The sequence below is a fragment of the Lissotriton helveticus genome, chromosome 12, assembly GCF_964261635.1.
Source record: "Lissotriton helveticus chromosome 12, aLisHel1.1, whole genome shotgun sequence".
NCBI classification, from domain to species: domain Eukaryota; kingdom Metazoa; phylum Chordata; class Amphibia; order Caudata; family Salamandridae; genus Lissotriton; species Lissotriton helveticus.
The window spans coordinates 286,687,317-286,710,550 of record NC_136073.1 but is presented as its reverse complement, the minus strand read 5'-3'; the positions used below and the strand labels follow the sequence as shown (position 1 = coordinate 286,710,550).

At 41.4% G+C, this 23,234-nt stretch overlaps 1 protein-coding gene across 1 annotated transcript in view; it reads left to right on the top strand.

Moving 5' to 3' along the window:
• The window catches only part of LOC144799981 (ATP-binding cassette sub-family C member 12-like), a 973,671-nt gene that overhangs the window by 699,345 nt on the left and 251,092 nt on the right, over positions 1 to 23,234 (top strand). The window contains exon 21 of the mRNA XM_078671636.1: positions 1,416 to 1,642. Coding sequence (XP_078527762.1) covers positions 1,416 to 1,642 — 227 coding nt within the window. The remainder of the gene's footprint in view (positions 1 to 1,415; positions 1,643 to 23,234) is intronic.

Below are 23,234 nucleotides of genomic sequence, written 5' to 3'. Positions count from 1 at the left end.
CTACCAAGGGAGTGAGTTGGCGCTATCTACGGTGTGTAATTCCCTTGCCCTGACTAGAGTGGTGGTTTATGCCTGGCTTAGACGCACACCATAGCCAACCAGAAATCCCATTTCTAACAAGAAGTCGTCTACTTTTTTCTATAATGAGTAAATAGTCTCTGGCTCTGATCCATTTTCAAGACTATTTTCATAAACTTCACTGTAACAAGCATTTATTACAATGATATATCTCACACCCAAATTAAATAGTCTCTTTCCTGAGCACACGCAGCTTAGGATACAACCCTGAACAAGTATATTAAACTATTCAAGTTTGTTTCTGAAACATAAATATATTCCATAGAATGCTTCTCTGTATTCACCTTCAACTTTAAACATGTTTTAAAAAAGTGAAAAACACTACCCCCAGGGTATTCATAATGATTGGAATGAAGATCCTGGCTGCAGCAAAATCGTGTCAAGACTCGCTATCAAGGATGCTCTAGGCCATGGGGAAATGTATACTTTATATCTTTCTAGTGGTCACTTATATTTTTAAATATCATTAGGGGTATGTGGCCTTATGGGAAATGTAGTTTCTGTACTTGGCCTTAGCCGCCTCTGTGTCGTGCATTCTCCAAAGATGCAAAGCCTTTCACCAAAACTTTTATTGAGTGTTGCTGAAGTTCCCTAGCACTGCCAGCCTTTCTTTCCCCAAAATGATCGACTAGTATATGAGTGTGGAAAGTGAAGTCCGAACCACAGATCATAACAGTCACCAATAGAAAATCTAGACCCAATTAGACAATATTTTTGCAAACAGTATTCAGGTCACAAAATGTATTTCAGGCAATATTTGTATGCATGGTATTTGGACATACAACCGTGGTACATGCGATATATTACACTCTGAGGGAGTTCTGTGAGTACTCTTGTTAGATTGGGTGTAATCGTGATTTATTTAGTAACCCTTTATTTGAACTGGAAGGATACAATCATTTTTTGACCCTTTCTCGTTTCGATTGTGACTCTTGCAGTATGTTTCCCAACACTGAAATACAAATGTATTTTAAAAGGAAATGTATGTCAAAATGTTCATGATATGTGCTGTATATTATTGTAAATGTTAACAATGCTGTTACCTTAAGGTAATAACTCAACAGAGAAACGTTTGAAATGTGTATTTTACATACTAGCGACAAAATACTGACAAAACTTGTTCTTTCAAATATCTCATGGAAATATTGTGTAGCTTATCTTTCACGTTTGATTGGCTAATATCACCCATTTGATTTGTGCAGACTTAGGTGCATGCGTGGTGTTGCAGATGATCATTTCTGGTAGCAACAGCCAATCCCACATCACTGGTAGGTTTATCATCAAGTTCAGACACATGCACCATTTTACTCATACATTACGCAATATTTTCTCCACAGGTTTTGCTGAGCCCAATGAGCTTCTTCGATACGACTCCCACCGGAAGGCTGATGAACCGCTTCTCCAAAGACATGGATGAGGTGGACGTGAGGCTCCCATTCCAAGTGGAAAACTTTATGCAGCAGGCGTTCATGATTTTCTTCACTATAGCCATCGTCTCCTTTGTGTTTCCCTACCTTCTTATCGAGCTTGCAATCCTCGCTGTTGTCTTTTTCTTTCTCATGAAGTAAGTTGACAAAGAGGTTGCTATAGCAGGGTTATATATGCGGGGTAACAAGTAGTAAAAGTATTGCATTATGAGAGACTGGAGCCTTCAAGTGTAACATGACGTTTTAGGTCTCGCCTAGAGAGCGCATGTACTGTCGCTTGCGATGATCTGATGTTTCTTTTTGTTTTTAACTCTAACAAGGGGCTTTTAGCCAGCCTTATTATTGCTTACCATTGTTTGGCTTCATTGCCTCTCATTTCCGTGCTTCTCATTGATCAGCACGTCGGATTCACTATCTTCTTCCTGAGTTTGTCCATTAAATTGAGCATGGCCCAAGTACTGATTCATTTGTTTATTAGTGTCCAACAGCTGCTTGCTCTGGGATTGTGGCACTTTTTAAAAACTCTTTGTTTCTTTCCTCATCAGTATTGCTTTCTCTTCTCCTGTCCTTGTTGCTTCCCTCTACACCTGTAGCTGCTCCCCCCACTGCGGTTGCTGACCTGTTGTTGCTCTCCCTTGCACCTCCTCACCTCCTCCTACTGTTTACTTTTTCCAAACACTATCAAAGTAACCAAAAGTAAGTACGTACTTCCTTGCTTGTTATGATCAGCACAGGTCACACTTAAGGGGAAATGCATAGTATCCATGGCACTATAAATATTATTGTAGTGAAAGCCATGTGAGCGGTGGGGTGCAGATGATAAAGACATTTGGGGGCATATTTACTACAAAATATAACGCAGTGCAGTGTTGCACGCCATCTTGCTGCGCTGAACTGCATCATTAGGAATGTGCAGGGATGCATCTTATTTACAACAATATGACAAAGCCCTGTGCTGTCCTCTGCATGGGCACACAATTGGCTACCTATCACCAATGCAGGCTCCCCTGCACGCAACTAGCAGGAATTGTTGTTTTTGTGCAGCAAGGCACACCTTCCTGCACAGAAACAATCATTGATAACCTTTTACTCCAGGATGCAGCACACATAGAAAGAGCAAAAAGCAAGGAAAAATAAAGTTATTTCTCCTTGTTGCGCCACTTTAAAGCCTCTTCTGGGGAAGCGTTAGAATCTGACTCATTCCCAGATTCACGAAACCTTGTAAGTCTGGGAATGCTGCAGAATCCATGGGGGTTGCGTGGTAATACCCACAGCAACACCCATGGAAATCCCCTATCACGCAGAGTAATGCGTGAAAGGGGGCCATATTTTCAAGGCCTTAAAAGCCACGCAGGGTGGCTCTACGTGCCCTTGTAAATCTGGCTCAGCATTGTGCACCACCAGAGCAACTCCGGTGGCGCAGGGGCCTTGCAAATATACCCATTTGTTTTGTATCTTTGCATGAAACCACAGCAAGCCTCTCACATACAGTAAAATATTGTACACTAAACACAGCCTAGAATTGATTTTGATTTATATGTTAGATTCTTTAAGCTAACTTCTAACTTTGCCCTCTCTTATTTGACAAGAAAAATCCAAAATAAATAGCAGGCCGGAAATCCAAACTCGGCATTTGCTTGTTTTTAACCAGCGATTTAATTATTCATTATTTCACTTTGGTGCCAAAACTTAGCTAAACTCACATTGCTGATGCATTACGCAACTCACCTTCTGATTATAGCAATTGTCCTGAAGTTTGGGCTGTCTTGTTCATAGAGAGATGGTAGTAAGTACAGCTTTTCTCCTATTGTGTTAATCTGTGCAACCCGTTATGTTGAGCTGCCATTGTATACCACATGTTACATGCCGAGCAATGTTGACATCATGCTTTCAATACCCCAAAGAATGTACAGAAATACACGTATTCCAATTCGAGTCATTTTTGGTGTTAGAAATGTTTATCCTGTTGCTAAACCTGCAATATCAAAAAAAGGGGGGTTGGGACCGGGAGCCGTTGTTTAAACAGGTCCTGCACACAGGGCTCTTAGAGGACTATGCTGCAAAAGGTATGCAGTTCCTAGAGGGGACAGGGGAGAGACAGGTCTTTCTTCATGATGCCCTCACACACCCCGAAGGATGTCATGCTTCGTCATTGGGCGTTGCTCCTCGTCGGGCCGGCGCCGCAATGCCTGACGGGCTCACCGTAAACTGGGCACTTTGCCGGAGAGCTTTTGAAGAAGCCCTGGGGTGCGTGCGGCTAAGAAGGCAAGGAAAGTGTAGTGCACAGGAGGTGGATCTTAAAAAAAGTCAGGATCAGTCCTATTCAAAAACAATTTTAATGGTTCAGGTAGATCCGGCTTAGTTAAAAAGTGTGTGGACGCCCTATGTGGATGCAATGTTCCTAGAGGGTTATGGCGGAAGGGTGCATAGATGGATGAATGAATGTGTGAAAAGATGGATGTAAGTGTGGATGAGTGAAAGAATGAATAGATGAGTGGATGGGAGTGGATGGATAGATGGACAAAACTGTGGTTGGATGGATAAATGAAATGATGGATGAATGAATGAAAGGGAGGGTGGATGGATGGATTGGTGAAAGGGTGAATGGGTGGATGAGTGAAAATGTGGATAGATGATGAGAAAGGATGGCTGGATGGATTAGTGAAAGGGTGGATGGATGGATGAATGGGTGGAACGAAAGGGTAGATAGATGGATGATGTGCAAAAGGATGGATGGAAGGATGGATGGGTGAATGGATGGATGAGTGAAAGTATAGATGTTGGGAGGTCATAAACCCCCAACTTTAGAAGCTACAGCGGGTGGTGTTCTTGGTGGGCCTCCTCTGTCTGCAGCTTGGCAGACACAGAAAGGTGAGTGAGTGAAAGGATGAATGCATGAGACTGAAAGGATGGATGGATGAGTGAGTGAAAGGATGGTTGGTGTGATGATGAATAAATGAAGTACTTAAAGCATGGATAAAAGGATGGACGGTTGAAAGAATGGATGCATTAGTAAAAGGATGGGTAGATGGATAAAAAGGGTGAATGCAGGATTTAAAGAATGTATGGGTGAGTGAAAGGGAGGGTGGATAGATGAATGGATGGGTGGCTGAGTGAAAGATGGGTGGATGGATTAATTGATATAAAGGATGAGTAAAAGGGAGGAAGGACAGATGGATGTAGTGAAAAGGTGGATGTGTGGATGGATACAGTGAAAAGGTGGATAGCTGAGTGAAAGGGTGGATGGATGATTGAAAGGGTGGATGAGTGAAAGGATTGATGAATGAAAGGGTGGACGAGTGAAAGCATGGTTGAATGAAAGGGTGGATGCATGAGTAAAAGGGAGGTTGGTTGGAAGGATGACATGGTGGATGGATGGATGAGTGAAAGAATGGTCGAGTGAACGGAAGGTGGATGGATGAAAGGGTGGATGGGTGAGTGAAAGAATGGTTGAATGACTGAAAGTGAATGTGGATGGATGGACAGGTGAATGAAAGCATGTATGGTGAGTGAGTGACTGGGTGAGTGAACGGATAAATGGATGGATGGATGAGTGGTTGGTTAGAAGGATGAGTGAAAGGATAGATGATTGGATGGCTGAGTGAAAGGTTAGATGGGTGAGTGAAAGAGAGGATGACTAGATGGAGAGCATGGATGAAAGAAAGGATGGATGGATGAAAGGATGGATGGAAAGATGGATGAGTGAAAGGGTGGATGGATGAATAGATGAATGGATGGATGAATAGGTTTGGAGATGTATGCATAGGTTTGGATATGGATGAGTGGATGGACATAATGGTGAAAGACTGAATGATAGGTGAAAGACTGAAAAGATAACAGACTATAAGGTGACATTTTGTATATTAGCAGGTGGATGGAAGGATGTATGGATAAATGCTTGGATGGAAGAGACTTCCCTTTCTGGAGAGGGTTGCTATTACTTCTTTTGTTTGCTTAGTGCCATAAAGTTGTGGGGGTATTTTAATTTTCTGGCCTCTCCCCTGTCTATGAATTCCACATTAATTGAAATGACACTCTGAACACAGGAAGTAGGATAAGGGAGGGAACCAGGGCATCAACCTCCCCAGGAAAATCAGGAAGAACAACCTCCTGGAGAAAATGGAATTAAGAAGAAACCTTGGGGACAAAAGCTGAATCCAAAGGCAAAATCATCTTTTCCGGCAGAAACTGTAAAAAGGGATAGGAAATCAACAAAGCCCCCAATTCCCCCAACCGGCGGGCCAAAGTAATGGCCAACAAAAAGCCAACTAAGCAGAGAACCATAGCAAATTGGCAACCATCCAAGGCTCAAAAGGAAACAACTGGAGACTCCGAGGGACAGTCAACAAGTCACAGGAAGGAACAATCACCAGAGACACCGGCCGGCAGAGCTGAAAACTCTGCAACAACCTAAGGAGAAATTCCCTCTAGAGCATCTCACAAACAACTTGCAGGCACAGATAGCTGCCCATCAAGCAGCCAGAGTAGAGGGGACAAGAGTTTTAAAAAATCCATCCCTTGGGAACTCAAGAATCTTCACCTGCTCCTATAAACCGTCACCACCTCATGAGCAGTACGCCATTCTACAAAGCAGCCCCAGTTCCTAATGTAAGACTTCGAGCAGTTTGAACACAGGTTTATAATAAAATCCCCCCCCAAAGTATAATCAGTTCTTTCTTGGTAACATTACAATTGAACTCAAGGCTCTTCTCCAATTGTTGAAGAACAGGACATATTTCCAGGATTGGAGCATTATTATAAATGTTCACTATTCCTAGCAGGCAGTCAGGGGGCAATTAGATGCTAATAAGCTGATAATACACATCAGACACTGCCATATATATATACTAGTAGGGGGCATGTAATACGAAATGTAAATGCATAGTCCCCCTTTGGGTCTCCCAGAGGTGGACAACACCACAGGTGTATGATATGTCTTCTACCCATTAACATGTATAGGGTGTACCACCCAGGTCTCCTGGAGGTAGAGAATGTTAAAATTAGTAACAAATTCCACCCATTCTACCACAGTAATTTTTACGCAGGGCTGCCACATTCCAAGATAAAATATTGGTTGAGCCATTAACATGGGTATTAGCTAAACTGGTGCCAGTATTTAAAGGTAGGACAATGTCATGTATGGGTCTCCACACTAGGTGTACTTTGTCGGGCCTTAGTTGCAGGCACTTTGCTTATTGAATCAATAAAATCAGTGGGACCATTTCCAATAAACCCAGTTAAAATATGCGGCTTAACAACTAGAGATAATATTGACCATACACACTTTCCACACACCTCCATCAGAGATAATTAAAATGTTTCATGGTTTAAATATGATCTAGTTTTCTGCAACAAATGATATAGTCCATCAGTTCCATTTTGCTGTATCGTTAATGGGAGAGGCGTAAATTCTGTCATAGATTGTGTTCTTTTCCAACAGATATTCTGCTAGGGTTAAGACTTTAATTACTCATAACAATTCACTAATTGACCATTTTCCACATACTGTATTTCTTGCCATCTTTTATAACATTTATGTTGAATTAAAAATCTCATTTAGAGGATGACATTGATAATGCTAGTGTAAATAGTTACTCCTTGCGATAGACACAAATGGAACCCAAAGGTTTTTTGGAGCAATTAGTCATTACACACAGAGAAGCCTTCAGGGTTTGCCTAGATGACACAATGGACCATGCTAAAGTTATAGAGGCCTTCACGTCAATAAGGAAAAGGATTAAGGATGGGCTATTTGTTGTTAAAAGGCATTCAGCAGGCTAAAGGAAAGAGTGGTTTGACTCAACATGCTCTAAGGCTCATTGGAAATTAAAAGATGCTTTACATAAATTACCTAAATGCAAGCAAAAAATACAGGCACCTAGGAGAAAGTATAAACCAGCCCTAAATCAGTGGGGAATAGCACTAGTATATGAAGACTGGGAATCTCTGCCTGAAGCAAGCCTTAACAATGATAAGACTACCTTTTAGCTTGCGATAAATGCCCCCTTTATAAGGTCAGCAGATGTCAGCTAATTGGAGATTGCTATTAGCGAATCAGAATGGGTAGCTCAGTTTTCCAGCATTTATAAGAAGCCCAATAAGCAGCAGAGTGATTCTGGTCTCTTGACATTGCCCACTCATATTGGTGCCCCTCTCACAGGCCCATTGAACTTCCATTCCTATTGGAGGAGGTCATCAAGGCATTATAATTGAGCAAAGGAGTAAAAGCATTACGTCCCGATGGGATACCTGTGGACCTTTTTAAAGCTAATGTTGCTCTTTGGGCCCCCTTATTGACGCTCGTCAAAGGAGCCAGTTGAAGCATAGGTTTTCTTGAAACCTGGTCAGACTCACTCATAGTGCCAATCTATAAGAAGGAAAATTTACGTAACCCCTCTTGCTACCTGTCAATTTCAATACTGGACACACTGGTTAAAGTAGCAGAACGTGACACTTCTCATTTAGAAGTATACCCAGGCTAAGCATGGCAGTCTGGTTTTAGCCTTGATAGATTTGTCATCAGCCTTCAATTGTGTGGTGCATGATAAACTGTGGGCTATCATTGCTGACCTAGGAGTTGACCCTCCCTTGTTAGAGTTTCTTAGGCAACTATATTCTCGAAGCAGGGCCAGGGTGCAGTATGGACTGAAGGAAGAATGTAGCCGATGCTTCAGCACAGAGAGAGGGGTTAGGCAGACTTGCATACTGGCACCCTTCCTCTTCACATTTTACAATAACAGTTTGGGAAGTGTTTTAGTAGGCCAGTGTAGTGATCTACTACAATTTGGACATCTTCTGATCCCTGGCCTACCTCTACGCTGATGACGCCATGTTCATGGCTTGTACTCCTGTGGCGTTTCAATGCCTATCAACAAGATTTGCTAATTACAGGCAGAATTTAGGACTGATAATTAACAAATATAATACTTTTGTTATGAAGTGTAAGAAAAGTGCTTTGAAATGCTGGGATATAAAGATTGAATTTATAAAGATTAGCCTGCCTAAGACCTTCTCCTACAGGCTATTGGTGCTAGGAAGCTCCAATTTATGAAAAACACTACAGCTGTGTGCAACGCCTCGAGGAAACTTGGCAGGAACCATGCATGGAGTTCTTAACATTATATAAAATAAAATGTTTAGCAAAAGCTCTACATGGGGTGGGGTTTTTGGGGCACATTGACTGTCAAACCTTGCAAGTAGTAGACAATGCCTTTTTGAGATATACTTTACCGGTGGCTAGAATCTGCTCTTTCAAATGTATGCATCACTGAGCCAGGGTTATCCTTCCTAACTGATTTAGTCAAGATCCAGCCAATTTTATTGTGGCATAAAATTTGGTCAGCAGAGCTAACAATCCTCAGTCATAAGATTATTAGGGATTGCCTAAAATCTCACTCTACCTATCAAATACTGTGGGTAGATATGTTAAAAATTTCATGGGTGACATTGGCATCCTGAGTTCTTTGACCAACCTGAAACCTTGGAAGGCATTAGTAGAAAGAATCCTGAAGCCAATTATCTGTCACTACTTGAGGAATTAAGACTATAAGCTGAACTGCTGAAGTGCAGCATTCTTAACAACCAAATAATGCTGGTTACCTACGATTTGCAACCGTATTTAAAAAATGTCTATAATGCTCAAGACAGGTTTGTCCTAACTCACTTAGGTTTAATATATTCCATTGTTTGACTAGCTTTCGACTGATTAATGATTGATCACAAAATTTAGTAAAATGTCCTTGGGACGATGTGTCATTATAGCATATCATCTTATTTTGTAAATGTTATAGTGATCAGAGAAAGTGCTGGATTTTACCACTGTTGAGGTCACAGGGTTTTATACAATATCAACCTGCATACGTATTTCTAAAGTCTATACTTGTTACATTATGTCAAGGTTTTTAAAGACTGATCAAACGTAGAAAGTCTGTGTAATATGAAAATGTGAGGCTCTACAAAGTACCTGTATTTATTCTTGATATATATGTTTTTAATCTTTTTATAAATTAATGTTTTTTTATGTATCTGTATGCTTTGATGGTTTTTCTAAGAGGAAATTGAATAAAGCTTAGTTTGAATGTTTAAACATTGTAAGACTTAAGTGTAGAATCCCTGCGGGATTCCTGAAAATCCTGTGTTACCAGAGAAGAACAACCTAAGGTCTCCAATGCTAAGAGCTCAAGAGTCAAGTTGTGCGTTTCAATTGATGGAGACAGGGCAAGGACAGGACTGGGAACTTAAGCGGGGAAGAGATCACTGGTAACCAAACAAATCTGCCCTGGGACATCTGAAGCAACAGAGGGAACCAAAGGGACGAGGCCAAAAAGGGGCAATCAAGATCACTGACACCCTCTCCAGCCGAATTGCCTGAAGCACCCTTGGAGGAGGATAATCAGAGGGAAGACATACAGAAGACTCGAGGGCCAAGGAATCGAAAGGGCATCCACCGCCCACACCTAAGGACAACCACCTTTGAGCAAAACCGAGGAAGTAGGGCGTTGTGGGGATAGTCTAAGGGATTGATCTATGGATCCCCAAATGGAAGACAAATGTCCTGGAATACGGACATAGATTGGTGGTACAGGGCTGAAGAAGGCAGGTTGTGGCTCCAGCTGTCCAGATGAAAAATGAGCTGACCCTGATTGTAGACTGCACTGATTGCCATGAGTTTGGCCTCCCCCAGAACAAATCAGTGAAGCCAGACGATTCAGAGGGACTTTCCGCATCCCACCATGGTGATTCAAATAACAACGTGCCACTTTTGTTAACGTTGCATAGCACACAAACAATGCACTCACACACTATTGAAAACACATCCACATGCACCACAAGCACAACACCCACAACCATCACAACCACAAACATTTTCTTTTAACTGTCAATACAGGCATATTCATTTTACCTTAATAAGTTGTCAAATGTACACTAATGCCTTAGACATAAACATGCATTTAAGAGCAATGTAAAAATACACAAGGTTAAAGCAATTGTCAACAGTCTATTCATAGTAAGACAAGTGCAGAAGAAGTTTACCTTAGATTGTTAATGTTAATGTTAATGTTATTGGTATTTGTGTAGCGTAACTGTAACCCGTAGGTGTCCTGGCGCTGTGTGAAGGCCTACAGAGGATTGAATGGCATAGGAGAAAATGGCAAGATCAGTTAGTAAACAGACATGTTTTCAAAGCCTTCCTGAAGACCAAAAGATTGGTCATGCTTTGCAGAAATAATGCCAGAGCATTCCAGGCTCTGGCATTATTCCCAGTAAAGCTTCTTCCTCCCCAAGTGGCTTTTTTTACCCTAGGGACAGTTATGAGTCTTGCATCTGAAGACTGCAGTGTTCTATGAGGTGTATACCAGCGAAATCTTTGTTTTAAAAACTTTGGTCCGGTTCCCTGAAGGTCTTTAAACACCAGACTGAGGGACTTAAATTGAGTGCGCTTCCTAACAGGTAGTTAGTGAAATTCTTTAATTTTGCCCGAGATTGAATCGAATTTTGGTGTGCCTGTAAGGAGTCTAGCTGCTGCATTCTGCAGAATCTGAAGTTTGTTTAAAGATCCTTCCTGGAGTTTAAGATATAGACTGTTGCAGTAGTCTAATCTGGACCTTATTAATGCAGTGACAACTGTTTGTTGCGCATATTTGGGTAGTAGTGGCATAATTTTTCTTTTTTTGGAAGATCTGAGGATATAAGCGGTTGATGAGGCCACTGTATTTCCCTGGTCTCTGAAACTCACTTTGTCGTCTATTCAAACTCCCAAATTCTTCACTTTCCTTTTAGGAGTGGGGAGCGGACTTGACACCTCGGGCCAGCAATCAGGGGTCCAGAAATTGGGGTTGTTGCCGAATAGCATGACCTCCGTTTTGCTGAAGATGAGTTTCAAGCAGTTTTGTGCCATCCACCTACCCACAGCGTACATGCAGTCCTGTAGTCTAGAAGCCATTTCCTGGAACAGTTCTGGTTGAATGGACACCACAATTTGGGTGTCATCCGCGTAGGACGTCAAGACGAAGCCAAAGGATTCAATTAGGGGTGCCAATGAGGACACATATATATTTCAAAGTGTTGGGTTTAATGAAGACCCCTGCTGCACACTACAAGGTAGGGAGAAAGATTCTGCTTCAAATTCTTCTAAGGCCACTGTTTGCATTCTATCGGATATGAAGGTTCGGAGAAGTTTCCAAGCAGTGCCTCTGACTCCAATCTCATCCAATCGGTCCATCAGTAAAGCATGATGGACCGTGTCGAATGCTGCAGAGAGGTCTAACATGACCAATGCCGCCCTTCCTCCCTGGTCCAGGATGGTTCTAATCTCTTCTGTGGACTTGAGAAGCGCACTGTCCGTACTGTGGCCCTCTCTGAAATCCTACTGGGTTGAGTGCAGTGCTTTAGAGTCTAGCAGAAATGTGTTAAGTTGCGCATTCATATTTCTTTCAATGATTGTTGCTGGCAGTGGCAGTCTGGATATAGGTCTAAAATTATTTGGATCATTAGCGTGCAGGCTAGGTTTCTTCAGTAGGGCCAGGATTGATGCTTGTTTCCAAACTCTAGGAAAATATCCTTCTGTATACATAGTGTTGAAAATGGAGGTCAGTTTTCGTGCAACTGGTTCTGCTGCTAGTTTTAGTACAGAACTCGGGCAGGGAGCATACGGGGAGCCTGACTTTACCTTAATCAGAAGATTGAGGGTGTCTCATTTTGTTAGAGAGGCAAAGCTGTCTAATCGTAGGGCATCATCTTTTGCTTTCCTTTGATTGGATGACAAGTCACTACTAATATTGGATGAGGAATCTGAAAAGGTTTGGTAAATACCGTTAACTTTTACAAAAAATAATTTAGCAGTTTTATTGCACAGTTCTTGACTGGCTGGAATAGTTGGGGAGCATGGGCAGGTCAGAGTATTTACCATTTTGAAAAGCTGTTTAGGAGATCGTGGCAACAGTGGAGTTGATTTTCTTCGTGGTCATGTAATACCAGCAAAGGGAGGACCTGGACAATGGGGTTCAAGACAGAAACGGAAGTGGGAAACAGAAAATAAGGTACATTTTCTCTTCATTCATTTTTATTCCACCAGCTCAAAGTAGGAGGTATCCATGCTCAACAGAAAGGCACATCGTGATTGGCCCAGTAGTATTCTTGGCTGGACTCAAGCCGAAAGCTGCTTCTGCTCATGACACAGTCGGTGCGGTTGAAAATTCTTGGTGGAGTCGGCGGCACTTAGGCAGTCTTCCATCCATGGACCCGCTAACATCTAAATAGAGCAAGCAAACCCCCAAGCAAGTGGGTGGTGAAACTGTAGAAAAAGTGGCATCTGGACCAGATTCGTCAAGATCTCAATCAGGCCCAGAGTGCAAAAGTAGAAATCTTGACCGGGCGAAGGCACCAAAAGTATCCGATCAGCAAAAGGATTCCCTTGGTCGCAAAGTAGAAAATTTCCTATGGGAAGCTTTTTCTGCCGAAATCAACAATTTCACAAGACGTTGTCCAGTGGCTATCCATTGTCATGGAGTCATCCTCAGACATGGACTGCTACCTTGTCACACTGGTGGATTTGAATTCGGATTTCCAGTTTTGGGCCCTAAGTCCTAAGGTTAAACCTCCGACAGAGTCAAACGAGATTTGTGTATCCAACCCATACTCCATTGCTGTTGGCCTGCAATTGAACTATGTCCCGGTCTACCATGACCCGCTGTCCTGCTTTGGTAACTTAGTGCTTTTTTTTTACCTAAAACTTTACAAAGTCTTATTTCTGGTTCCCAGAATTAGGCTTTTGCTATTTTGGCATCATTTTATTAATTGAAATTGACTCTATATTTAAAATTCTGGATTTTTATTGTGTTGCGTTTTTGACTTCATTAATGCTGTAGTACTGCATAAATACTTTACTTTGTCCTAACGTAAACGTGTCTGCTCCATGCCATAGCTATCGAGTGTTGAGGTCAGGTAAATTTAGTGACTTTGACGATTCACCCTTGCAAGGGATATGATTGTTCATTGATGTGGATAGTCTTCTACCTTAATCCAATTTCTTATATTGGTGTTCAGCGATGGTACCCAGGATTTGTGTTTTAGAGTACCAGTGATTTAGGTTGACATTGAAAATTCCTTTTCAAATTGAAAGCAAACATTTACTTTTTCTATTTTTTATCAGCTTGTGATTTTTATTTGGTATTTTTTTTGTTTTTCCAAAAATCATTCTGTCCTTCCACTTTTGCATCGTAAGTGTTTGGCGACACATGGAGGTGGATGTGACCAGCATGGAGAGCCTCTCATGTCAGAGCTGAGGAGTGTGTGCAAACAGTAGGGGCTGAGGCTGACCAGCGAGTCCAAGAAAGAGGAATTCCACAATGCCCTCAGAACTTGGGAGGAAGTTAGTCTGCTGTAATCCACCTCAATGGAGCATGGGGATGAAGTCAAAGAGGGAAATTAGTATGATATTGAAGAGGCCAGAGTGCCAGAGTGCCATAGGACAGTGCAGTCAAAGGTGCAGGAGCACCTGCTGTTTCCAGGGCAATAAGCAGTGTGCCTGCCCACATGTTGTCCTAATCACAGCTGGAGGACAGGCAGGTAGAGAATGCTTTGAAGTTGCAACTGGCCGCACTTGCTATGGAGGACAAACAATTGGATCTGGCTGTTGAGGAAAAGAAAGCACCAGCTGCAGGAAATATTGGCATTGTAGAGTAAAATGTATTGCTGTCTGTGAGAGGAGCCTGCAAAAGACAGACTTGAGGTTCTGCAGGGCCTCTGAGCCCAGTGATTATGACAGTGATACTGAATTGCCTAGAAGAGGTAAAAAAGTTCACATTCCCAAAAACCTAATGCCCAGTTATGTTGTGGGAATTACATAGATCTTTGTTTGAAGCTTATTAAGTGGCCCTGTGCATGCACACAGTTCCTGAAGAGGACTGGGGGTTAGCCTGTGGACACACAGGCTCATTGTTGGGAAGTATACACTATTGACCCCAGATGCAGCTGACTAGCTTATGTATAGAAAGCAAAGGAATCTCCACAGCGGATCCGAAAAGAAAAGCACCTCAAATTTCCAAAGTCCCAGTAAAAGTATTCAAGTTTTTTTGTGCTGTCCGACCTCCAGGACCTGCTGTGGTTCGGTCCCACTGGAAACCCAGATAAGCAATTTGAAGAAAAAGTGGAGGCAACACCAAGCACAAAGTAAATTGAAAGAAACCAGAATTTTGCAAAACATTTTTTTTTCTTTTATTTTCTTTTTTTCATAGTGCACAGGACAGTCAACGCGTTTCGCTCCCCAACCATGCGAGCTTCGTCAGGGCTGAAAACAACGTGAAATATATATATATTAATAACATGTACTCACAAATAACAACAAATACATAACATTACATACATATTAACAAACAAATTATACAAAATCTAAAAACACGAGAGATGGCACTTGACACAAAAACATCACATTTACATGTATATTGGGACAACAGACTTAGTATCTGGGAGTTAAAGAGATCCATAACTGAAGGATGGCAGTAGAATCGCCACCCCATTCAATACGAAGCAGGGCTTACCCACAATATAATCATCACTAAATGTTGGAAGGAACACATATCAAAAACGAAAAATTGTAACAGAATAATAAGGAAATGGGAAGAAAATTCGTAAAAGAGAAAGAACATTAAACTGACCAGTCATTCAATCTTTAGAAAAAACCAAATAAAGTACTAATAACTGGAAAGGATAATAGGTGTAAATAGATGTTCTCACCAAAATTCAAAGGATATTAGTCCACTGTCAATGCTGTATAAAGTATGAATGAATAGGACGAGATGCACCAATATAGAAGTGCAGCTAGTGAAAAAGGAAGAGGACAATAAGCTATACATAACATTCAGGTATTGAGATGTACATAACAAAAGAAGGAATTGAATCCAACCTGAAAGGTAAAGATCCAAAGTATATAAGTAACTTTAATTTAGAAAAGAGCCTTATCTCCTCACCTAATCAGAGGTTCCGTGATGCGACTAAATAAAGGGCCATGAAGTGTGTCGATTCAGAATATATCAAACTGTCGTCATTAGGTATATCTGTTATGCAAAAAGTGAAAAAATAAGTATAACACGTTATGAGAATATATCATTGAAACCCATATCAGTCTTAACACGTGTTACTGTATAAAAGAATTCTAAATTAAAAAGAATAGAGTCTATAATCCCACATAGTACGGAGCCATAGTGTGCTCCCCATCCACAATTAGAATGGGCGACACAGAAACAACAAAACAGGACTCGCAACGTCATAAGCAACCAATCGTGAGATCTAAAGGTAAAACACGTGATATCCAGAAGAGTAATATCATAGTCCAAAAATTAAATACAATATAAAAAATGTGTGAGACAATATTGAAAAGACAATATTATCAGTCAGAGAATAAATAACAATAATAGTGACAACTTACATATATATCCATTGAGGTGTCTCAAGAAGAATAAATAGAAAAGCAGTCCCTGATAAGCCGCTTTCACTAGTAACTACGAATGGAATATAAAGAAAGATGGTATAGTACAATCGCATGTACGCACATGTATAACCAATACAACGAAGTCTATATGCGCTAATGCGCAACACTTAAGAAAAAAGGATGTAAATAAACGAAAATGTGCATCTCCACGTATTATTAATAATTCAAGTCTCTAAGCACACTTGCGTTATGTTTAAAAATGACAGAGAGCAAATTTAAACCAGATCCATTATTAGAACATCACGGTGAAATCGAAACATACTTGGAAAACATATCTATTATTTAAACACGGGGAAAGGCCTGCATAGAGCCCATGTCCATTTGTCGCTCACAGCAAACCAAATTATTCCAATGCGGGTACACATCGGGGAGAGACGAACTGTTACATACGTCTCTGCTTTTTAAAGTCTGTACACGAGTTTCGAATCCCTTGCATCTTATCGTATTTAGTAATTGCACTCGTACACTATTAGACATTAGTTTTAACTGCAGGTACATAAAGACCCTAAAAGAATTATTAATTTGAAAAAAAACACTTGTCTAAAACGAAAATTACACGACGAATGACCTCCATCCATAATACCATTCTGGAAGCACTTACCTCGAAACAAAGTTCCACGCACACCACAGGCCTCGGAAAATTTGGCAAACAACCTAATGGAAACCGGGCAGGTTTTTAAAACCCGGCGTGCCGATCACATGATCAAGCTACCTAGTAATGGTAGTGAAAGAAGGACAAATGCGAGGTCGAAAGTGTGGCGGCCATATTGGACTGGCTACAGTATAATATGTGGGCGAAAGAAATAAACACCCGAAGTCCTATAAAAATTTGTGTCATGGTCATTGGAAGAAATGACATGAGTATCTAGAGCCAATAGAGTGGTATAAAATGTAATGATCATGTAAATAAAAAATCAAATTGAATATATACTGGAGTGGGCATGTATGAGGTATAAATTACAAGATATAGAAATAAAAAAGACGGATCAAACGCCAAAAGGTATTCGTAAATCCATATAAAAGAATATGCTGCGATATGTGACATACAGAATGAGCCAACGGAAAAATATAAAATTCCGTTCTCATGAATTAAACCTTTAGACGAACCAGACTCTCCTCTTGGTTTACAAAAGGAATTAATAATATTGAATAGAGAAAGACATATGGTACTGAGACCCTATATGGGGCATACTGTAATTTGACCTGCACGTAGTAAAATAGAAAGAAAAGTTCTATAGTACTGATAGAATAAAGTACCAAAGATTCTTGTGTGACATAACAGTTAATATAGTTCATACATGTCCTCATTACACATTGTTATTGGAGGAAACTCTTTGTCATTAAATACAGGCATGTGAAATAGTTGGATATACAGTTAGACCATGCCAAGAAGATATTGATCACAAAGATTTGTACAAAACAAAATGGCAACAGGGATTAAGGTAAAAAATGCATTTATAAAAAATGATGCATTTCGTTGTCAGAATTATGTCCATGGTTGATCGCCCGAAGACGACAAATCCATTTTGCTTCCTCCCTCCTCAAGATCAACTCCCTATTTCCACCTCTCTTATTATAGGGAATGTGTTGAATTGCATGGAACCAAAAAGTGTCATCACTGGCATGTTCAGAATTGTAATGTTCAATGAGTGGATGTCTGATGTCCCTGTTGATAATTGCCCTGCGATGTTCTTGTATTCTTAATTTGAGAGGTCGTATACTGCTACCAATATATATACGATCACATGGGCAGCCCATGACATAAACAGTAAAGGGGGTATTGCAGTTGCAAAAATGAGTTATCTTAAACCTGCGGTCGCCATTGTATGAGAAAGTGGTGGTCTTATTCCTACCCATATCACACACAATGCACACCCCACAGGTGAAGAAACCTGCCGGTTTGGGGGGTAACCAATTGCCTTTGTTGGGAGGCGTAGTAATATAACTTGGACAGAGCTGGTTACGCAAAGAAACACCCCTCCTATAGGTGACCGATGTCTTGTCACCTATATGGTCTTGATACCCACAATTCCGGTCAGCAAATGCCAGTTCCTCCGGAAAATATTGAAAATATTGTCACTGTGTGATGTATATTGAGTAACAAATCTGACTTTGCTCAACCCTTTGTCCAGTCAGGTTCTCTCACATCCAGTCCTAAGGGTAGATTCCCTGTCCAATATCTCAATCCTAGATACTGCTCTATCAAGGACTTTTCGATCATAGCCACGTCTAAGGAATCTCGCTTTGGTCTCATTTACATTTTCCTTGAACGTGTTTTGTTCACTACAAGTCCTGCGTACCCTGGTAAGTCCCCCAAAGGGGATATTTTTGAGGACTGAGCTGGCATGCGCACTAGACGCATGCAATACTGAATTGCAGGAGGTTTCTTTACGATGGAGTTTACTTTGGACCCAACCGTTTTGTACATAAAATGTAACATCCAAGAAGTTGATGCTACTCTTATGTTGTAACATAGTGAACTTGACATTATAAGCATTGTCATTCAAGTACAAGAAATAGTTATCAAGCTCTTCAGTGGAACCTGACCAGAGGCAAATCACATCATCGATGTACGTCCCCCAGAACACGATGTGGTTGGTCCAGGGGGAGGCACATCGGGCCCAGGCATGCTCCCTCTCGTACCACCCCATAAAGAGGCAGGCGTACGAGGGGGCAAACCTGGAACCCATCGCGGTACCACTGGTCTGTTGGTACCAACGGCCATCAAAAAGGAAAAAGTTATTGAGCAAAATCAGGTCAATCATTTGCATGATCATTTCATTTTGTGAATAGAGTTTAGCATCCTCTCTATCTAAAAACGACTGAACTGCCCTTTTGCCATGCGTGATGTCAATGCATGTATAAAGACTTGTGACATCCATTGTCACAAAACTAAGGTCATCCGACCACTCACAATCATTCAATTTAACAAGGATGTCCTAGCTGTCACGAATATACTAGGGGAGACCAAGTACATATTTCTGTAATTTAAGGTCTACATAGTGTGACAGGCCCTCTGTGGGTGAGCCCACCCCTGAGATGATAGGCCTGCCAGGTGGGAAGCCATCCCCTCCCTTGTGTATTTTTGGAAGAATATAAATACAAGGGAAGGATGGGTGTGACACGTGTAAAAACCTGAATTCATCTTCCGTCAATAGACATGAGTCCTTCCATTCACACAGTCTCTCATTGATGTTATTCACTACATATGATATGGGATTGCTCATAATCTCTCTGTAGCTGTGACGGTCATCCAGTTGACGTCTAATCTCACTAAGATAGTCAACCCTATTCATGATTACCACACTCCCACCCTTGTCCGCCTCGCGTATTACAATATCAGGATCATCCCTAAGATGTTTAAGGGCTTGTCTCTCTAAATGATTGAGATTGGCTTTAATTCCTAAGCTGATCGATTGTGGTTTGTCTAATTTATATAGTTCATCCGTCACCTTCTTGTGAAAGAGATCTATATTGGGATGATAACCAAAGGTGGGAACAAATTTAGATTTGGGATGTAAACCACTATCATTGGTTATTTCTTGACTAATACCCAATTCTTCCATCAAGACAGGTAACTCCATCTGTTCATCCTCATCCAATGTCATGAGGCAATGAACAGCGCGGCTAGAGGCAACAGAGTGTTCACTCTCACCCATTCTCTCTGTTGAACTGTCGTTGCTCAAACCTCTATTAGAGAAGAAATCTTTCAATTTTAAAAGCCTGGTAGATTTTAACAGATCGACATGTACATCCGCAAAGTCCCCAGTCTGCGTGGGACAAAAATTTAGACCTATACTCAAAACTTTCACTTCCATAGTGTCAAGAACTTTATTAGACAAATTGACAATTTTTAGATCACATGTACCATCGGTCAGATTCACCACATCATCATTATTTGCTACTAGCTTATGTATGCCGCATGAAAGAGGCCCTTATTGGCAAATTTGGTCAGTCCCCAGATAAGTAGTGCCTGACAATAAGAGATAGTCAAGCAGAGACTCACCAGTCTGTGTTGATTTTCTAGGATCCATTTACAAGGAACTGGAAGGTTGGGTAAAGGGTAGAAAAGTAAAGGATTATGATGGGCTGTACAATTTGTTTATGAAGGCACACATGTTGAGTAATTGCTTTACATAGTTGCATCAGCACCTGATAGATTCCAAACTAACCATGCCCAGAGAGGTTGGGAAGGAAGCAGACCTCTGGCTCAGCACCGGAGTATCCAAAAAGGTACCCGAGGGAGAGTGCAATAAAAAGGAGGTTTGGATCCCCATCATTAAAAGGAAGGGGAAGGCTGGGATTATTCCAAGGTGTTCTCTAAAGGGCCCCAAAATGTGTTCAAAGGGAGGAATTCCCATTCCAGTCCTGTAAGAGAAGGTATGTTGAGTGGTTAGAAACCCATGGAGCCCTTCCAGCCCAGGTGCTATAACTGTTTACTGACAGGGCACAAGAAAGGGTACTCAGGAATTCCCAAAAAGCCTCACACTGGTGGGAAACCCTGGTAATTGCCAGTGTAGTGCTTTGGAAGAACTAGCCTGAGTTTGCATTGCAGAATGGGGAGAGATCACACTAATGTCCCTGGGTGGCAAAGATATGGTACTCAAGTGCCCCATCTCTGTTAGCAATAAGAAATAGAGGCAGTGTCATATCATCAATGGGAAGAGGGTGTGAAACACAGAAGCCAGTATGACTACTTTGAGGTGTCAGCTGGTGTACGCAGTGCATCATAGCAGTTCCAAAGGCGATGTATTGGTCCCAAGCTACCGTTTGCAGCGGTGATGTGAATCTTTTGCGATGGGCCTAATTCATTCAGCAGAGGCAATGCTTTGGTTCTGCTCGTGAATGTTCCGCTCAGCCAAGGAGAAGCATTGGTTCTGCTCGGGGATGCATCGCTCAGCAGGGAGAAGATTCATTGGTTCTGCTGGCAAGACTCTTAGGCCCACTTCAAAGGTTCCAGGCCTGGGGTGGCACCACTTTGCAGAGTAGACTCACAGACGGCTGAGAACCTTTTATGTCCCTCAGGCTTCAGATCAGGAGGCTTGTCAACTAGCCCTTGAAGTGACTCTGGGTTCTATTGTCAAGTGTTGCAAGTCAAATCCTTCTCACCCAGGTAGGAGGGCATCAGGCCCACAGGTCAGCACAGAAAAGCAGTAGTCCTGCAAAGTAGCTTTCCAGCAAAGTTGTAGTCCTTGAGCAGGACAGCAGTATTTCTTGTGGTAGAGTAACCACAGGTCTAGAAGTGTAGTGTAGTGTCCACCAATCAGTAGGAAACGCGCATTTGTGGATGAGATAAACTTAGGATCGTGCCAAACTGATTCCATGTACCCCCGTATTATATGTTGTTCATTGGACCAGCTAGCTGGCAGTGCCACCTTTACCCCCCCTAACCTAAACAGGGAATAAAAAGTTCTGGCATCACTGATGATGACAACTCTGATCCCTCAGGAACCACGGTGACAGGCTTTACATTTTGGTTCAGTGATTTATGCTTTCTTTTGCTCTGAGAAATATACAAAGAATACACCGGGGGCATTTTCAATATTTATTGAACCAGAGTGATTCTTCTATAAAATATGTGGGCTGCGATAAATAAAACAAAGAGCTCCACCATCTTTTTGAGACAGGTTATATATGCATATATGTAAGAGATTAAAACAACGGGCGCATCTCTACGATGCTAAACCTAACCTATACGTCTAGGGTGTCAATGTATATTTTGCCAGGAAATCCCCTGTCTGGATGATTTAACCTCTTTACCTTGAGTGTAGGACCCTGTCTTGGACACAAACTGGATACCCCTCACAGAGTTGTCTATCAGCTGCTAGGCAACATCTTCAGCATGCAGGGATCCCTCGAGATCAATAGAAGTGTTTCCTCTCATTATGTTAGGAAACAAAAGGCTATATATAGAAAATGGCATCCTTGCCTCGGAACAAGATAATGAGATGGCAACCATTGTTTGTGTTCTACAGATAGCTATGTCGCCATATGGTTGTAATAATAAAACACATTTGTATTATGCACGTGAGAGGCCTTGCACCAAATCCTAAGGCAGTGCGATGTGATTCTCTCAAAGTGTTCTGTGTCAGCAAGGTCGGTGTTTCTGTAAAGCCAGTCGGAGCGTCATGAATAAAAAATGTTTGTCAAAAGTTTATGTGTCAAAGAGCAGACGACTTCAGAAAAATGGATTTGGGTATATGTAAAAATTATACAAATTCCTATTGAGCCTCACTCGGGCACATGACTGAAGTGTACCTAAATGGTGGTGTCTGCGGTCCAGTACTTATACCCAGTGGTGAGGGAAACTGAAAGACATGCCCTTCCTGCCTTAGCTCCTGACTCACTCCAGGGGAGTATGCTGTTGTTTGTAAATGGCAAGGACACATAGTATACAAGTGTGAGTGAGGGTGTGCCCAGTCCTCTTTTCTATCAGGCCAGAGATTGCCCATTGAGACACACCAAGCTCCTATTGTGTGTGGATGTCTAGGAGGAATACACCTAACCCAACCACCAACTACACCCACTCATGTGATCAGAGACAGGCTACAGGCATCAATGAATAAAGTAAGAAAATGCCAATTTCTGAAAGTGGCATTTTTAGAATTGCAATTTAAAATCAGACTTCACCATAGGCTTGGATTTGAAATTGTGATTTCAGAGAATCCAGACCTGAAGGGTTTATCTATTCCCAATTAGAAATTATACGTATAAAATGTAATAAGGTAATCCCAATGTTATCCAATGGGATAAATAGTCCTTGCAGTAGGATAAAACGACTTTGAGAGATTATCACTACCAGGCCATGTAAAAACTAAAAGAACATGTCCTGCCTTTTAAATACATTGCACTCTGCCCTCTGAGTTGTCCAGGTCCTACTTTAGGGGTGACTTATATGTGTAGAAATGGATGGTTTGGGACTGGCAAAATGTTTATTTTCCCTATCGATGTGGCAGTATAAACAACTACGCACATGCTCTGCAATGGCAGGCTTGAGGCATAGTCAAGGGCTACTTAAGTACATAAGCACAGTCAGTGCTCGAGGTTCACTTGTATTATTATACAATAGTATTATAGCCTGCTCACAAAAATGTAACCAGTGCTAAAGTGAGTATGCTCTCTCCCTTAAACAGGGTATGGTTGGTTGATCCTGAACTGGCATACTTAATTTGTTTATAATTCCCTAGTATAGTGGTAATACATATATCCAGGGCATGTAAATTATATGCTATTATGGACCT